Source organism: Nannobrachium achirus (genome assembly GCF_963921795.1).
Source record: "Nannobrachium achirus genome assembly, chromosome: 11".
Classification (NCBI taxonomy): domain Eukaryota; kingdom Metazoa; phylum Chordata; class Actinopteri; order Myctophiformes; family Myctophidae; genus Nannobrachium; species Nannobrachium achirus.
The window spans coordinates 50,997,331-51,015,162 of record NC_137820.1 but is presented as its reverse complement, the minus strand read 5'-3'; the positions used below and the strand labels follow the sequence as shown (position 1 = coordinate 51,015,162).

General features: G+C 43.8%; 1 protein-coding gene across 1 annotated transcript in view; it reads right to left on the bottom strand.

Moving 5' to 3' along the window:
- Positions 1-3,334: 3,334 nt before the first annotated feature.
- carmil2 (capping protein regulator and myosin 1 linker 2) overlaps positions 3,335-17,832 on the bottom strand; it is a gene marked incomplete at its 5' end in the record, with an annotated part of 61,083 nt that continues 46,585 nt past the window's right edge. The window contains 8 exons of the mRNA XM_080737151.1: positions 3,335-4,139; positions 5,675-5,791; positions 6,460-6,549; positions 7,937-8,099; positions 8,634-8,962; positions 12,603-12,671; positions 13,536-13,572; positions 14,673-14,768. Of these exons, the coding sequence (XP_080593277.1) occupies positions 3,670-4,139; positions 5,675-5,791; positions 6,460-6,549; positions 7,937-8,099; positions 8,634-8,962; positions 12,603-12,671; positions 13,536-13,572; positions 14,673-14,768 (1,371 nt within the window). The 3' untranslated portion in view covers positions 3,335-3,669. The remainder of the gene's footprint in view (positions 4,140-5,674; positions 5,792-6,459; positions 6,550-7,936; positions 8,100-8,633; positions 8,963-12,602; positions 12,672-13,535; positions 13,573-14,672; positions 14,769-17,832) is intronic.

Sequence of the window (17,832 nt, the reverse complement as noted above, 5' to 3'; positions counted from 1 at the left end):
TTGTATATCTTGTCTTGAGCTATCTAAATTACATAACTGCATATCCCTGTTTCTACTATTAAACCATAAATTAAGTTGTTGTTTATTTAAATTATTTAAATTAAAGAGTGGAGGAAGATTATACCTCATATACTCATGTTGTAGACTATTTTCATTATGAATAAAGATGTACCATGAGATTGTGACACATTGGTGCCTGAAAACCATTTACCATCCATATCTACATGATCTCACCTAGTAGTCTGACCCACTTATCCTGAAATATCTAAAGTGCTACTTGCACAAAGCCACACCTCTGCATTAAGTCAACATAGGAGTGCCCCGAGTCCTCATGTCTACAAAAGACAACACCACCACAAAACACAACTACACGACAACAACTCCACACTCCACAACACCACAACACCAACACAATATAACCACAACTACATACAAATGCATCTCTCTCTCTCACTCTCTCTCTTGCTCAAATGTTAAAAAAGACAAACTACAGTACACAGCCACAACAGTAACACACCAACACAACTACACACACACACACACACACGCACGCGCGCACACACACACACACACACACACACACAAATATGGGCCTGCGCTAGTTTACATAAATAGTAGGGTAATATTACATCCTGTAGCCTACAGGTGTTGCCAATGATACTGATAGACTCCATTCCATTCAGGTCAAAGCAACCTTGTCAGACAGAGTCAGGGTGCTGCTATTGTGCATGTCTACTCACATAGAAAGGCTCTGCTGCTACATGTAGGCCAGACTTCTCTAAAACACTAAAATGTCCCTGTTTCAAACATCCTTTACCAAAGGATTTCACCATGAACAATACTTTGTTTTCTCTTCCTTTTCTCCATGTTCATCAGTAACTAATGTTTGCTAATCAATACCAAACACCATGGTAAAAAAAGTAAATAGAGAAAAAAAAGGCAAAAGTAGGCTTTTTAGCCGGGGACCCAGTCCCTCAAAATGGGAGAGGACCTGTGATGTTCTGCCACACTTTTTATTTCTGTTTTATCTATTAGTTTGGTCATTAAGGTCCACAGAATGTGTGGACCTCTCACCGCCTGCTCTGCCGAAAACATCGCAAAATGGCCATATACATATTCACTGTCCCATTGACTCCCCTACACAGGAAAACAAAAACAAAATATATATATATATATATATATATATATATATATATATATATTAAAAAAACACACCCAATGTGAAGAGAGCGGTGGTCGTGCTTGCATAACGTCTTCAGACTAGGATTTGAGTCTAGGATGTACAGGCTATGCTACACACACACGTTTTGCTATGGCAAAACACTGAGGAAAAAAGCGACAGACATACGACATATGACATCACTAGACAAACATGATGCTACGTACACACATTTTGCTATGGCAAAACGCTGAGGAAAAAGGCTACGGACACACGCACAGCCACGTATAGGAGCGGTTTACCACCGCCCCCCCAAAAAAAGAAAATCTGCTTTAAGTAGCATGTGAGGGGTCAAACTGGGGGGTTTTCATGATTCTGAATCCATTGCAAGCATTTGTTTTGCACGAAAAACATTCCTTGGGCTAGAAAACGGACCAACAAAACTGTGAAAAGTGATGATGACTCATCTGGGCTTAATATTGATGACATCAGGGAACTCCATATATGGGCATGAAAGGGATTCCGTTAGTGTGCCATCACAGTGAAGCCAGAGCGTGATGTCAGAGTGTCAAACCCATTCGGTTAAGAGTGGTTCCCCTGACCAGCCACAGCTGTGATGTCACAGTGTCAGGGGAACCATAGTGTCAGGCGTGACCTACAGAGATATCTGCTATTTTTTCAATAGCTAAAGTATAAAATAATTCCAGGCCCCTCCACCTTGGGCCCTAGTAACTCAGTCCCACTCCCCCCCCCCCCCCCCTTGTGACGCCCCTGCTGTATGCTATGAGTTGAACTATTATACCCACACACAGAACCAAAACCCCAAGACCACAAAACTTTACACATCTCAATCATTTTTTAATAATTATTAACAAGTATATGGATTTATACTCTCTTTTAAAACATTTTGCTCATAATATCAGTTTTTTTGTTACCTTTATGTATGTATTTGTACATATTCTGGCTGGCGTGCAAAGATAGACATGACAGTAGAAAATAAACTCTCACCCAGAAAGAGGAGGAAAGTCTGGTCGTCGACATCACGGGGACACAAAACTGGGGTGTACAGAATAGATGATACTCTCTGACAAAGAACCTGTCATTTTCAACAACATCTCTGTGCGTTTTCAACCAGGGACATGCTGGCCATTGGGAAAAGCGGGACAACTCCCGAACGGCCGGTTCATTCTCGGCCGGTCCAGGCCGGGCCATTAGGAAAAAATTAAACTGTTTGCACAAAAGTAAAAATTAAACGGTTTGCACAAAAGTAGTGAAAACAGCAGATCTACAAGCACACAACACCTTGCGGTGCGAGGCGTTGTGTGCTTGTAGATCGGCTCTTTTCACTAGTTTAAATCATTTTTTTAATGATAAATACATACAAGTACAAGTTTTCCACCCGACAACAACAAAATATAGGCCTAATTCATGTAATTGGCCCACTGGCTTGTCACTTGTCATGATCTGAAATGGCAAATCTTTGAGTAGCAGCAGCGCTATAGAGAGAGAGCTCTCTCTATAGCGCGCAATGAGGGCCTCTCCAACTCTTTTTCCCAGGCTGAATCAGGGGCCCAGCACGTCCCTGTTTTCAACACAAGGTCTCAAGAATTACTGGCAGGGTTCATCACGAAGGGCTTGAGACCGTCACATGATTACGAATTCATTCATAAATATTAATGACTGGCTCTTGTTTTACTTGTTTCCGTGTTGGCGTTTTCAGTGCAACTGCCTCATTTGCCCTTTGGCACATTGCCACAGTGATTCATAATCGTACTGTACATCATGGCCTGGAAATGTTCTTTCAGTCTTACTGATGTTTCAAGAAATCACATTAAAAGGGTATCACAAGGCAGGCCAGGGAATCATCGGTTTCTTTAGGAACACATATTTCACAACTTCCCCTTTTAAAACACAATGCTGACAAGAACTGTGTCTTGACACTTGAAAAAATTGAGAATTGTCCAATGTCCATGGAACATCTACACAGGTGTGGAACACCAATAGTGCATTAAATATGCAATGCTCAATCAGCATATGAATTTCACTGTCATCTGAACAATACTCCAGAACAGGGCGATGGTAACGTTATTCCTACACAGCGATCACTGTCAAGGTACATTTATTAACCATTTCTTATTCATTGTTTACGGTGTCACAGATTACTCATGACAGAACTTAATTACCATTGTGTTTCATGAATAACCCCCATAATGTATTAATGACAAGCTGTGATGTTTCAACATGTTGTTAGTGCACCTTTGTCACATCACGTGCTGTTTGGTCAATAAACACACGCTTAACACATTGAAAATTATTCATCCTTTTTGATGAAGTGCGCAGTGAATAATTCTCAAACATCTGACTAATGTTTTTTTTTTTCATACAAAGCGAGCAAAACATGCCAACACGCAGTTTTTGTACAGTCCCAGGCTTTGATTTGGCCGATGTCACTGATGGTCCCTCCTTTGCCTCCCTCCTAGGTCTCTCTCCTTAGGATAGCCTATTGTGTGTCATTTGAAGAGGAGGGTTTCAGTTCTTTGGTCTGGTGGTTCTGCCTTCTCTGTGTGCTGTCTTGAGACTGTCTCTCCCCTCTCCTCCTGTGTGCTTTCTCCGACGTCTGCCGTGGCTGGGGTTGTGCTTGGGCTCTTTTCTTGGGACGGTGTCACGTGGGGTTTGTCTACGGCGTGAGACAGGGTCGTGGTTGTGCTTGGCGCTGGGGACTTCTCTTGGGGTGACTGGACTTTTTCGGAGGCCAGCGCTGCCGATGCTGGCCTAAGTGACAGGGGGGCGGGAGGGGGGATGGCTGAGGCGGCGTCTGGCTCCGCAGCCTCTAAGCTGGGCGTCTCAACAGCTGCTGGAGCTGCTTCATTGACTGTTGTTAGTCCATGACCTGTCCTCCTTTTCTCCATCTTATTCTCTTCCCTATTATCCCTCTCTTCCTCCTCCTCTTTCTTTGAGCTCTGCCGCTGTGCTTTGTCAGCTGGGTATTTGAAAGAGACAAAAAGATTTAATTTAGAGCAGGATCAAGGCCCACTTGAAATATTGCTCTATTATAACTATTATACCTGTTGTCATAGGACCTTCTTTGACCATCTTTTTGCCTGGGTCCATTTATGACCATATATATAGAGATATCTATATCTGTCTGTCTGCGTCCATTTTATGCCCGTATATGGAGATCTGATGTCAAACATCAGCTCCGTATGCGGAGATTCCGAAACTTTGTGGCGGTTCCGGAAAGAACCACGTATCGGGTCGCTGCGGCGGGGAACGCGCGTGCTGAAGTTTGTATTGACTCATGTGGCGTACGTGATGTCAGAGCCTTTTGTGCCGGTTCCGGAAAACCCTGATGTCAGACATCAGCTCTGCATACTTGACCTAGAGTGCAAAGTGAAAATGCGGAGGAATCTATTTGCACAGGAGTGATGTCAGAATGAGTCAGCAGAAGTGATGTCACAATGAGTCAGCGCTTGTGCCGGTTCCACTTGTGCCTGTTGTCATAGGACCCGTTTTGACCATTTGTTTATGCCCATATATGGAGATATCTGTATCTGTCTGTCTGCTTCCATGTTATGCCCATATGGGATCTTTGCAGACACAGTGCCGGTTCCGGAAATCCCTGTTGTCAGACATCAGCTCTGCATACGGAGAATCCGAACCTTTCACGCCGGTTTCCGGAAAATCGCGTATCGGGTCGGGTCCCCACTACCTGCTGCAGCAGGGAACGCGCGTGCCGAATTTGAAGCCGGTGGGACGAACGTTTCTAGAGATACGCGGATTACATACATACATACATACATACATTTTTTGTTGACTCATGTGGCGTACGTGATGTCAGAGTCTTTTATGAAGTGATGTCAAAATGAGTCAGCGCTTGCGCAGGTTCCTCCGGAACAGCCTGATGTCAACAATCAGCTCCGCATACGGAGATTCCGAACGTTTCGCGCCCGTTCCGGAAAACCGCATATCGGGTCGGGCCGAGACCGGGCACTGCACTCCGCATTTTAGGCCCATATATGGAAATCTCTGCAGACACAGTAACGGTTCCGGAAAACCCTGATGTCAGACATCAGCTCCGCATACGGAGAATTCGCGCCGGTTCCAGGAAATCGCGTATCGGGTCGGGTCGCCGATTTGAAACCGGTGGGACGAACGGTTCTCGAGATACGCGGATTACATACATACATACACACTCACAGAGATTTTTTGTTGACTCATGTGGCGTACATGATGTCAGAGCCTTTTATGAAGTGATTTCACAATGAGTCAGCACTTGCGCCGGTTCCTCCGGAAGCCGGTGGGACGAACGGTTCTCGAGATACGCGAATTACATACGTACATACATACATACACGCAGTCACGCACGCACGCTCACAGAGACTTGTTGCATTTATTGTAAGATATCATCATTCAAATCTTTGCTTTTTGCCAATTATTTGGGGGCCCTCTTGCAATATCCTCACGGTCCACAGGTTGGGGATCGCTGAGTTGGAGACAGACAGACACTCTCCTCACCTCTGTCTCTCAACTCCACTGTGTCCTCTCCTGTGGGCGTGTCTTCAGTGCAAGTAGGCAGATCACCTCTGTTGCCACGGTGACGGAGTGGCGATCTCTCTAACACTGCCTTCAGCTCTGAACCAGAGGAGAGAGAAGGAAAAAGATAGCTCTATGAGTCTACACAGACATCTGATCTTAAACATGTAGACTCAAACTCATTCACTCACTTGTACATACATACATACATACATACATACATACATACAGTAGACCTAAATCAGGGGTGGGCAACATTGATGATGGCGAGGGCCACTATATTTGAACCTTCACTCCAGAGGGCCACATTGCATATTGCTATGTCCTACTTTGTCATTCTAGTATCTTATACAAAAGAAGCAAAAATAGCAGATCTACAAGCTCAAAACGCATCGCGCTGCGATGAGCTTTGAGCTTGTAGATCGGCTATTTTTGCTTCTTTTGAATTGGAATCCTGAATAATTGTTTGTTATTTTTTAATTGGAATGTAAAATGTAATTTTTTATTTAATTTCAAACGCATTTAGTTATATACTCATGTTAACTTCATGAACTTAAATACAAATACATTGGACATGAAACAAGACATTTTAATACTCCTATACTAGCCATTAAGCTACTAATATAGACTGACGTAATTAAAGCAGGTCATGTTTGGAATTGTAACAGCTGAAATCAATAATGTATCAACCTGCGGGCCGCCAGTTGCCCATGTATGACCTAAATACATATACACACATACTGTACATACATACATATTGTCCTCACCTTGAGTCATTGTAAGAGCGTCTTCGTGGACTGACACTGCTCGCCGTTGTGGGAGGGGTTTCATTCGTGGGCGGGGTTTAGGGAGACTCTCTGGAGGAGCATACACACGCACACAGAGCGATGAGGTGGGAGGACAATTCTTCTCCGCACACAAATATAGTGTAATATAGAGTTATACAGACACATAATAAATGCACATAGATTAATAACTTCCAAATGAATTACTACACACAAAGGTTAAACACTATATAGGTTTCAACTTTGCACTGCACAGAGGTCAAGACCAGATTCAATAGGATTCATAGAGGCTGGTTCCACAGTTCAATTCCTCTAACAGCCTTCCAGATACAGTAACATAAAATGTATATTTAATATATATTTGCAAACATGGTCAGATTACTTGTTAGAGTAGAATAAAGCCAAATCGACATAAAGTTTCTCCATCTTAACACAACTACTGCCTCTTAATCTGAAGGTTTGCTTGGTGCCTTGGTGCCACGCCGTTTCCTCCATAGGCCTCCGCTATTATTTTGAAGGGCCGGAAGGGGGTTGTTTTAGTTTTTTTGGATTATCACTTGACGGCAACGATTACGTCATCTAGTCACATGACAGTGTGAGCCCAGAAGAGAACATGGCTGCGCCCAGCTTTTGTGTACAAGTATGGAGAGTGGAGACCATCCTTTGTATAAGAATGTCCCTTTTGGAGAAAATGAAGTCTCTTTATGGGCCTCTCAATGGATTTACTATGGAGGACGTTAACTTCGCGTGCACGCCCGACGTGCGTTGTAAACAAATCGCGGACATTACCGATGCGGGCGGGACCGGAGCGACGTACAGTAAGTAATAATATCTTTACTGTATATACAGTAAGATTGACAGTCCTCGCCGTCAACGGCGCCATGGTATTAACCCTTTCACTGACGGTGAGCGTCGTCAAGGGCAGCAGAACAGTTCATTTGTTTACCCTCATTTTTCTTGAGTAGCAAAATGATATTCTTTATTTTCACTACAGTTTAGACGGTAGACAACGAAAACCTCCGTCAATGCAGAAATACATGAGAGAACTGGCCAACACTATGGACCAGAGCAGAGGTTCTCATTTTTTTTTAGGCCGTGACCCCCAAAATAAACATATATGAACTGGGGTCCCCCACCCTGACAAGCACTTGACTCGGTTCCACAGATATTGTGAAAATAGCAGATGTAGCATGTAAATCGGCTATTTTCACGATGTTCGCCTCTTGCTTACTTGACAGTTTGGCCAGTTTGGTATTAAAACGGTCATGAAAGTCCTTAAATTGTCACCTTATAAATGTGCAGATACCCTGTATACACTTATACTGTGCGTTGGTTTGTTTACCATTGAGTGAGAAAAAAGAAATGACATTAAGCTAATCACCTGGGGACCCCACAACCACAACATAATTTGGGGAACCCCTGAACCAGAGCATTATTCTGAGCTGACTACCACGCCTACCATCAGTGACTGATTGTGCTCTCTCAGAGCGGCCCTGTGCACTGGGGCCTCTCCGTGGTGACGGGGCAGGTGGGGTGTCTCTGCGTGGGGACGGAGCTGAGGTTGGACCAGGGCTGTCTTTCTGCCCCGCTGCCTGGACCACATGCTCCTCATGGCTTCCATTCTAGGTGTCGGATAAGAAAACAAACAGGGACGTGCAGAGAATGTTAGAGAGGCAAGGGCTGACATTGCTAAAAGGGCCTTTTGGTGAAAATACGTGTTGTAAGCTTGGAGGTTGGCTATTTTCAGTACTTGATAACACACTAAACTAAGCATACAAAAGGCAGTACTGGAGATGTGGCGTAAAGGCATGGATTTCTACACAGAGAGGGCAATTCTTTCAACATAAGATGATACATTCAACGAAAAATAGTGAAAAGGCCCACAATGCATAACAAATTACAAACCAGCTTAGACCCTCACTCAGGCAAGGGAACACTCACAAGGAAAAACCCTTGATGGGAAATGCAAAGATAGAAACCACGGGAAGGATCAGAAAAGCAAAAGGTGGGCCGAGTGGGTATTATCCAAATACCAAACAAACAAACAAAACTATTAATTGTCCATACCAGACTTTCTTAATTTTCTTGACTTTGTCCAAAAGAAGACATTTTGTGAAGAAAGAATGTTCCTTTTACAGTAATAAATGTAGAATTACCAGCGTCTGTGTTTTGGAGTCCTCCATCTCCCCTGGCCTCCTGTCCAGGTTGGGGAGCCATGGCTGGACTAGCCCTGGGGAGGTGGTACGAGGAGCGGAGCTGGTGAGGTGCTGGGAAGCATGGAAGGCATGCTGGAGGGGAGGCGCGGTGGTCTGGAGAGCCGGGGGGCCTCCTCCTCCAGGGGCAGCCGGGGTGGGGAGGCAGGGCTTGGCAGCGATGACAGGTTTAGGGGGCAGGGGGCCCACAGGCCGCTCAGGAACCACCGGTTTGGGGTGGAGGGGAGGATCTGAACGGAGGGGTTCCACAGCTCGCATGGGACGCCTGTTGTCTGAGTGAGAACCAGGGAGAGAAGAGGAGTACGAGAAAGAGTAAGAAGGGGATAAAGAAAGAAAAGAGTGGGAAAAGGGTAAGAGGCAAGGATTGGTTTGGGGACGTGTGCAAGAAAGAGAGAGGGTGGAAGGTTATGGTGAGAGGAGAGAGTCGTGGTCTGTAAATTACATTTGAAAATTGCCACGTTGCAATTTGCAATATCCTGTTCATATATTAAATACTCATAGCCGGGCAGATAACAGAAACAATCGTTCACTTGCGGATACAAGCACCAAAATTGGCACACATACTCCTTAGGGATTGCTCTTTTCATAAAACCATCTGGCCAAATAAAATTTCAAGATGGCGGCCATTTTTCAAGATGGCCGCCATTGAATATACAGTAATCTTGCATTCCGCAATAAAATACCATAGACCTGTCCTATTTGAATGATCTTGGTGTCAAATCATACATTTTTCACTATGTAGAATCCAAATTTGGACCCATGGACTTACTCACTGTCTTCCTTGTACCATATATCAGTCCCGGAATCCTAATATTCTGCAAAATTAGAGGTTTGTGTTATGTCTGACTCGGGTAAAATGGGTGGTAGTGTATATCTTAGTATTGTTAGAGGTTTATAGTGTGTATGTGTATGTGTGTGTGTGTGTGTGTGGGGGGGGGGGGGGGGGGGGGGGCGGCTAAAATGCATGGTAGATATAATAGCGCCGTGGGATCACTCTTTGTCTATTCTCTATTCTTCGACCTTTTCGACTTGGGTAACCCTGCCAGGAGTACAAGACTCCTGCCGACATAGCTCTGGGGGTCATGGAGACACGCAAACTGCCTCACCACGATAAGGTGATGATCCCGTCGAGGCAGGAGGTAGTTTTTTGTTTTGTCTTTTTTTTTTTTTTTTTTTTTCTATCTAGGGCCTAGGCAGTATAGTACAATAGTATAGTAGGCCTAGACTACAACGCTTCTAAACCTCGCACCTGCAGCTGCACAGTGCCGTGCAGGTCAGACCAAAGCGGTAGCATTTGCATCGACTGCAGCATTCCAACTTGCATCCACACTTGGTCAGCTGCTGGCAACTCTCTGCAATGGGTGGGAGCTCAGTCCAATCAATCTGCCACAGATCTCCTTTCTTGGTCCAGCCCCAGTTGTCAGGAGTCTGCATTTCTGGTTGACATACTGTTGACTGACTCCAGATGCAGGCCGCTTGATAGGAAGCGCGCTTCACATGTTGCTTCAGTGCTGCTTGCGTTGGAGGAATGGCTTTGTATGGCCTCTGCTTCCGAGCAAACAAGTCCAACCTCTTATCATTGACACCTTCAGCTGTGCTGGATCGGTCGTACATCATGACCACAAACTTCTCCAAGGTTTTCAGGTCTTCATCATCCACTACAGGTGGGTAAGTAATGGCTGAGTTTGCTGAAGACACCGGAAGCCTCATCACAAACATTCCAGGTTTGCCACGCAGACTTCTTCCCCTTTCCGCGGAATGCTGAAACAACATCGCAGCCAATGAAGGCATGGAAGAAGAGCATCCCTTTGCTCTTTTCTGCAAGAGTGCAACACAGGTCATGAACAGGAATCCACTTTAAGTTCTGTCTTTGGCCAAAGGCAACCCACTGCCCAGCCCTGAGGCTCATAGGGCAGGAGTCTATGTCCTGTTTCTGTGAGGCTGCTTGATGTACATTAAGTACCCCTAGTGGACATGATAATAGTTTGTCACAGGGACATACCCCAATCCAGCCTTTGATGCTGAGGTCATAGATTCAAGATGTATGACAAGGTCCATATATGAAGTTCCCTGATGTCTTCAATATTAAGCCCATATCTAACAGGACTTCATATGGGAATGCCCATATATGGAGGCCACATTGGCCACATACCACACTAACAGAATCCATATATGGCAAAGACAGATGGCCAAGACAGCCCATATCTGTGTGACTGGTTCTACAGACAGGGATCTCCATGTATGGGCATAAAAGGGTATGTTGTCAGTTGTCATGGACATCATAGGACTTTCACATAACAAATAACTGAGTAAGCATGTTTGGGCTCTCACAGCATATCTCCATATACAGTACATGGATCTCCATATATGGGTACCAGGGGTCTCCATATATGGGTAACAGGTCCGATACATCACTGGCCAAATGGCAAAGAATTGGCACCCTGAGGCATCTTACTAGTAAATAATACTGAGAATACTAATAAACCATCAAGTACACTACATAAACCCAGGATACATAAAACTAACAGTTTCTAATATTATTCTTGCAAGAATAGGGCCTAAACTGAAACAGCCATTTGGATGGCCCCCTGTAGTAACGCTGAGGACACCTGGGGGTCCCGGACCCTGTGGAAGGTATTAGCTACAGAGCCCAGGTACAGGTACAAAAGCTTTTATGCTTCAATTATGATCTAATTTGACACTGTTCTGGAGCAGGAGCAGAGCAAGGACTGTACTGAGATTGGCTCAGGGGTCATTCCGGGGGTCCCAGGTGAGGAGAGACCCCCACCAAAAGTCATAAAGGTTATTCTGGCTGCTTCAAAAGTGCAATATATGAACTTAGAATATTTTAAAACCTTCAAAACAACTCTAATATTATGAAAATTGGACATTAACTGGCTGACATACTGTTCTGCGAGGTCCTAAAATAGATGACCCCCCAGAAAGGGGGCTGGGGTCAGGAAAATCTGACACCCATCATTTTCTGACAGTTTGGTCCCTATAAAAGCCAAAGCAGTAAAAAAATACATTTTAGCAAAGAAATCCTTAGAAGTACACTTCTTATCACACTAGGTAGTAACTCCAAGGACCCCCAGGGGTCCCGAAGCCCCTGTGGAAGACCCCTGGTATTTGTTACTACTTTTTTTTTTGTTTTCAGAAAAAAACTTTTATGCTTCAATTATGATCTAATATGACATTGTTCTGGAGCAGGATTAGAGCGAGTACTGAGATAGGCTCAGGGGTCCATCTGGGGGGTCCCAGGTGAGGAAATACCCCAACCAAAAGTCAGAAAGCTTATTCTGGCTGCTTCAAAAGTGTAATAAATGAACTCAGAATGTTTTAAAACCTACAAAACAACCCTAATAAAAAATTTACTGGCTGGCGTATTGTTCTGGGAGGTCCCAAACTAGATGACCCCCAGAAAGTGGGTGGGGGTCCGGAAAAGTTGACACCCATCATTTTCTCATAGTTTGGACTCTATAGAACCAGGATCTGCAAAAAGATCAATTTTAGCACAAAAATCCTACGGGAGCTGTTTTTTTGGACGCATCGCACCACACTATTAGCAGAATATTAAGATTCCGGGACTGATATATGGTACAAGGAAGCCATTGAGCAAGTCCATGGGTGCAAATTTGGATTCTACATAGTGATAAATGTATGATTTGACACCAAAATCATTCAAATAGGACAAGTCTATGGGATTTTATTGCGGAATGCAAGATTACTGTATATTCAATGGCGGCCATCATGAAAATTGGCCGCCATCTTGATTTTTTTTTTGGCCAGATGGTTTTCTGAAAAGAGCAATGCCTAAGGAGTATGTGTGCCAATTTTGGTGCTTGTATCCGCAAGTGAACGATTCACCTGTAATATGCACTTTATCTGCCTCGCTATCAGGTAAATATGTACCTGATGACGAGGACATGGTTCTGGGCTTCAGAAATGTGGGAGGAGGTTCAGGTTTGTCCAGGATAGCACCTGAGAGAAAAAGGAATATTAACAGAATAGCTACATATGGTCGTGTGTCAAAATGTACTACTACTAAATTAATATATAAGATATGTTCGATTTGATTGATTTTTGAGAACACACAATAAGATCTGAGATCTGTCCGGTTCAGACACAGATCCAGCATTAAACGCTGACTCCTGAGCTCGCTGAGTCATTCTCAGAGGGAAACACTCAGGGGACGTGTTGTGAAGAGATGGACGAGACATGCAGACAGTGAGAAAGGTCAAGCCAAGGGGCTAACATTACACTTTTCCCCCTGTGGATTGCAGCAGTGACCACTGACTAACAACAGGGGGAGACAGAGGGACAGAGGAGCCAACACCAGCTTGCCCCAGACTGTATTCTCTTAGCCTAGCTGCAGCTAGACATCCCCAGTTCCCCACACATGTTAAAGCAACAGTTAGTTAGCTGCATTAGTATATAGGCTGGCCCCTTATTTGGGGGGTCCCCAGATGATTAACTTAATGTGAAACATTGTTTTCTCACTCAACAGTAAATAAACCAACATGAAGTTAAGTGTATAGAGGGTACAGTAGATACACATTTCTAAAGTGACAATTTAAGGACTTTTTAATACCTCTAAAATGACAAATTAAACATTGGCCAAATTGTCAAAGGCAGAAATTGTGAAAATAGCCGATCTACATGCTCGTTGCGAGGCGTTGTGAGCATGTAGATCTGCTATTTTTTTTTTCAGGGTGGGGGGGGGGGGGGGGGGGGGTGGGTCCCCAGTTAAAATAAGATTATTTTGGGGGTCACGGCCTGAAAAGGTTGAGAACCACTGCTCTAGATCTCTCTCTCTGAACTCATGCACACACACAGTTCTCTTACCCTCAGAGTTGGCCTTTCTCAGCTCTTCCTCTTTATTCTACAGATGGAGAGGGAAAAGGTATTTTACCAACAAGACCATGAGAACATTTTGTGCTCCAACAATTGCTCCAAACAGTTTTCAAGAAGTACGGTAGTCTCTTTGTCAAAAACCTATACATAGACCAGTACAGACATATTTTCCTCGATAGATTAAAACAGTTCTACCTTTAGTTTATTTTATTTTTGTTCGACATCCACCGCAAAGGATCCCACCAGAATGAACCTGTTTCTGCACATTGTTTTACAGCAATTTGATGTCCTTTACCATAGTAATTCGGCAAAGGAGCCTTGACTTATATTAGTATTTAACCATCGTAATAGCTCAATAATAATACCAGACAATTAATAGTTTAATATAAACTGTCCTGAACAGAATTGTTTTATTGGTGAGGTGGAACGTGGACGGGCCTCTGAAGTAATATGTATTCATACTGTAGATAATCTCTCCTTTCAGTGTGAGTCTGACGACAGATGTAGAATATCTTTGTATTGAAACACGTGTATAAAGCCTGCGTTATCTTAGCACTGCTGAAGACAGAATTGCTTTCAATTACACCCAGACAGATAAAACAGAGAATTAAGCCCAAAGGTAATCCACCAAAAATCCACTAAATCTAAGGTGTGAATATCTGCACAGCTGTTATGCCTGTATAATCAGCTCAGTATATCCATTTAACAGCTAATGTTTGTCTTAGCTTCCATGGCTGTTTAAGGTTTGAACATTACATCCATGGCTTAATTGATACTAACATGTACACAATCTGATATTAAAGCTTCTGGCAACTTAGTTTGAAATAGTTTAAACAACATTTAGGAAACAAAAAACGGAACCCGCAACTACCAATATTTACAAGCAACTCTACAGAAAAACAAGCCCAAAGTTGCTTATAATAAGCCAACATTGGCAACACTGGAGGAGGGGCAGTTGTAAAAAAATATCGAAACACATAATGTCACCTAAATGCAGTATTTATGAACACATTACAGAGACATGCAATCACCATAGGAGACATGTGTGACCTTCATTGATCACAATGTCACACATTGGGCTTACAGTATCTTTGAAAACACATACAGTACTGGTCCTACCTGGCTGCTCTTTGTTTCAGCAGGTGGGGATTTGGCCACGCCCATTCTTTGCAGCATCACCTGAAGTCTCTGCTCAAAGCTAGACGTGCTCTCAGATGCATACTTCTGGAAATTCAGAAACATAAAATTAGTGTACTGTACTGTATATATGCACAGGCACACTAGTAACTAGTAACGTTACATCGATTCAGTCACTCCCAATTAGTGTCATACATACATAACATCACATGTATTCACTCAGTCACGCACCCGTACGTGCACACGAGCATGCACGCATGCACACACACACAAACATATTTAACAATCACATATAGTCAAATTCATCTCGGCCTTCGTGTAGTTCAACTGGGTGATGAATCGTCTAAACAAAGCCCTTCTTGAATAATGAATGCAGCGCGGCTCATTTTATCGCAGAGCATTTAGAGACAGTCTGCTTCCGTCTCTCTGCACCACGCAGCCCTGTCCGCTCCTTCAGCTCCCCAGATATGACAACCTCCAGCTGTCCACCGCTGTGGAGAGGCCTCCTGCTTCAACAGACACACTGTACATGTAACAGGAGGTGCGGCTGGACCAATTATGGCAGCTGCATTTGATGCACCGCTCCAGCATGGGACGTGCAGAGAATGTTAGAGAGGCAGGGGCTGGAATTTCCAAAAGGGCCTTTTGGTGGAAGCACCGAAAATAGACGACCTCCGAGCTTGGAGGTCGGCTATTTTCGGTGTGTGAAAACACACTGAACTAAGCATAACCAAGTCAATACTAGAGATGTGATGTAATGGCATGGATTTCTACACAGAGAGGGCAGTTCTTTCAACATAAGATGCTGCGTTCAAGAGAGTTTTGACAAGGCAATTCTATTGAATGCTGCCTTCAGGTATGGCATGGAAAGGGGGCATTTGCATTTCTTTCACCAAAGTAAAAATTGCATTCATGGTCTGGAAAGGGCAGTATTTACAGACATATAAAAGGGTAGGGGCTCAAGCCCACTTTGATGTCTATGTGTGCACGTGCCTGCGCTCCAGTGAACAGTATCTACAGCTCTACACATGAACCACAAACTGGACTGGACTGACAATTAGGGTCTCTACAGGCAGGGACAGAGCCAGCTGTTCTTCCTGGGGTGGTTCAGGTCCAGCGTCGTGCAACAGGCAGCTGCAGATGTTCTACCACAGTGTGTAGTAGTGGCCAGTGTGTATTATGCGTCTCCCTCATCTGTATTTGGGACCTTCCCCTGTGTTCCTGTTGCCCAGCTGGCACCTTTTGTGACACATTTGTGTTTAGCGATAGAAATGCTGTCATGTGTGTCATCCTTTTAGCATAGTTTTTCTTTACTGCAGCCTACTGCTATATTGTTTCAAACTGCTAATATAATCAATCCAACATGAAAGAAAGTAGAAACTTAATTTCACAGCTTTCACTGAACAATGCTCTATAGCCGATGAAAAATATCCACAAATTGCAAACTGATTGGAAACTGCAAACTGATTTTGTCCCTCAACAGGGGATCCGGGGTCCTTAAGAGTTCACAAATCCTTGTGTGATTGGATAATTATTTTAAATTAACTTGAACCCTCGCATCCCTATTCCGAGGAGAACTTTTGCCAAAAATAGCAGATTTACAAGCCCGAGGCGTTGAGAGCTTATAGATCGGCTATCTTCGGCAAATAGTTTTGGTGTAGAGGTAAAAAAGAGCAGACCAAGTACATAGTGAAAGGTCAAGTTTTCAAAATATTTACGATTTAAGTGGTTAAATGTCTGAAAATGCACATTAACATGAATCCAAAATAGACTGTCTATGAATCTATTTATCACATTTGTGGGGGGCCCTGCTTCCTCTCTCTCTCAGCTAAGGGGTCCTTGGCCTGAAAACGTTGACGACCCCTGCCCTAAACCATTAAAAGCTTTATAGACCAACAATAGTATTTTGAAATCAATTCTCTGCCACACAGGGAGCCAGTGTGATATGAATTGGAGTGATATGCTCCACCCTCTTGGTATTAGCAGCAGTGTTCAGACAAGGTCAGAGCAGCTCCCTCTGGTGCAATGCCAACGGGCATCTCTCACTTTGGAGAAGTAGTTTGACGGGTACAAGTCAAGGGCATGGCATTAAGACTTATCCCTCTAACTTTTTACTCACTGGTGGGCAGTGGTGGCTGCTTAGAATTGCTCTCCTTCAGTGTGATGTACTAAGATACCCGAAGGGAAATTCAAGTGTCACAGCAGCAACAGCAATACGAATGAAACACAGGAGAGGAGTAAAAGTCAAGAAACAAACCAAGATGAATAAAAAGTTAAGCTTAGATCCTGGCACTGTATATCTAATCTGCACTGGGTCTCTGAATGAATGAACGAATGAATGGATGGATGGATGGATGGATTAATGAATGAATGAATGAATGAATGAATGAATGAATGAATTAATTAATTAATTAATGAAGGTACAGTATATCAACAGTAAATTATTTAGATAGATACATCTATCGCCAATGAATACATGAATGAATATACTGTATGCAATCTATCAACAATGAGTGTATGGCTGCATACATGCATGGTCTATTAACACGTTGCAGTCCGAAATAGAATGGTGGTTGGTAGATTAGCCGTGAAATTTCTATTATTGTATTGTGATCTGAGACATAATATTATGTTTATAAACATGACCCCGCAGCCCCTCCATCTTGAACAGCGCCGCTGTTTTTTCTTTTTTTTTTCCCCCAGGCCAGTAACTCACCATGATTTTCTCGATCTCCGTTGGGATAGAATGGGGGTTTTGGCCGATCGTCGATGTCCCCGTGCGTTTCGCGTGCGCGATCCTTTCACGTAAATGTCCCCGCAAATAGTCCATGTGTGACTGAAGAACAGAACTGAAAAGTTTCGCTAGCATAGCCCCAAGCATGGCTGCAGGAGGAGCTCGAGTGTGTAGACAGTAAACGGATGGGTGGAAGGTGCCTTGGAGAAGGAGAGGCGCTGACGTCACCTCTGCTTCATGCACGGTCTGCATGAGCCATCAGTGCACGAGTGGTGACTAGGGAAGGTTAGACGATCGCCGATTTTCGGATCAAAAGCTTTTATTCCGGTTTTAAAGACAAAGTCCGGGAATAGACGGCCTGGCTGAGAGTCCCTGGGGGGATGTGCGATATAGTACGGTTTTAACATTAAGGGGCCC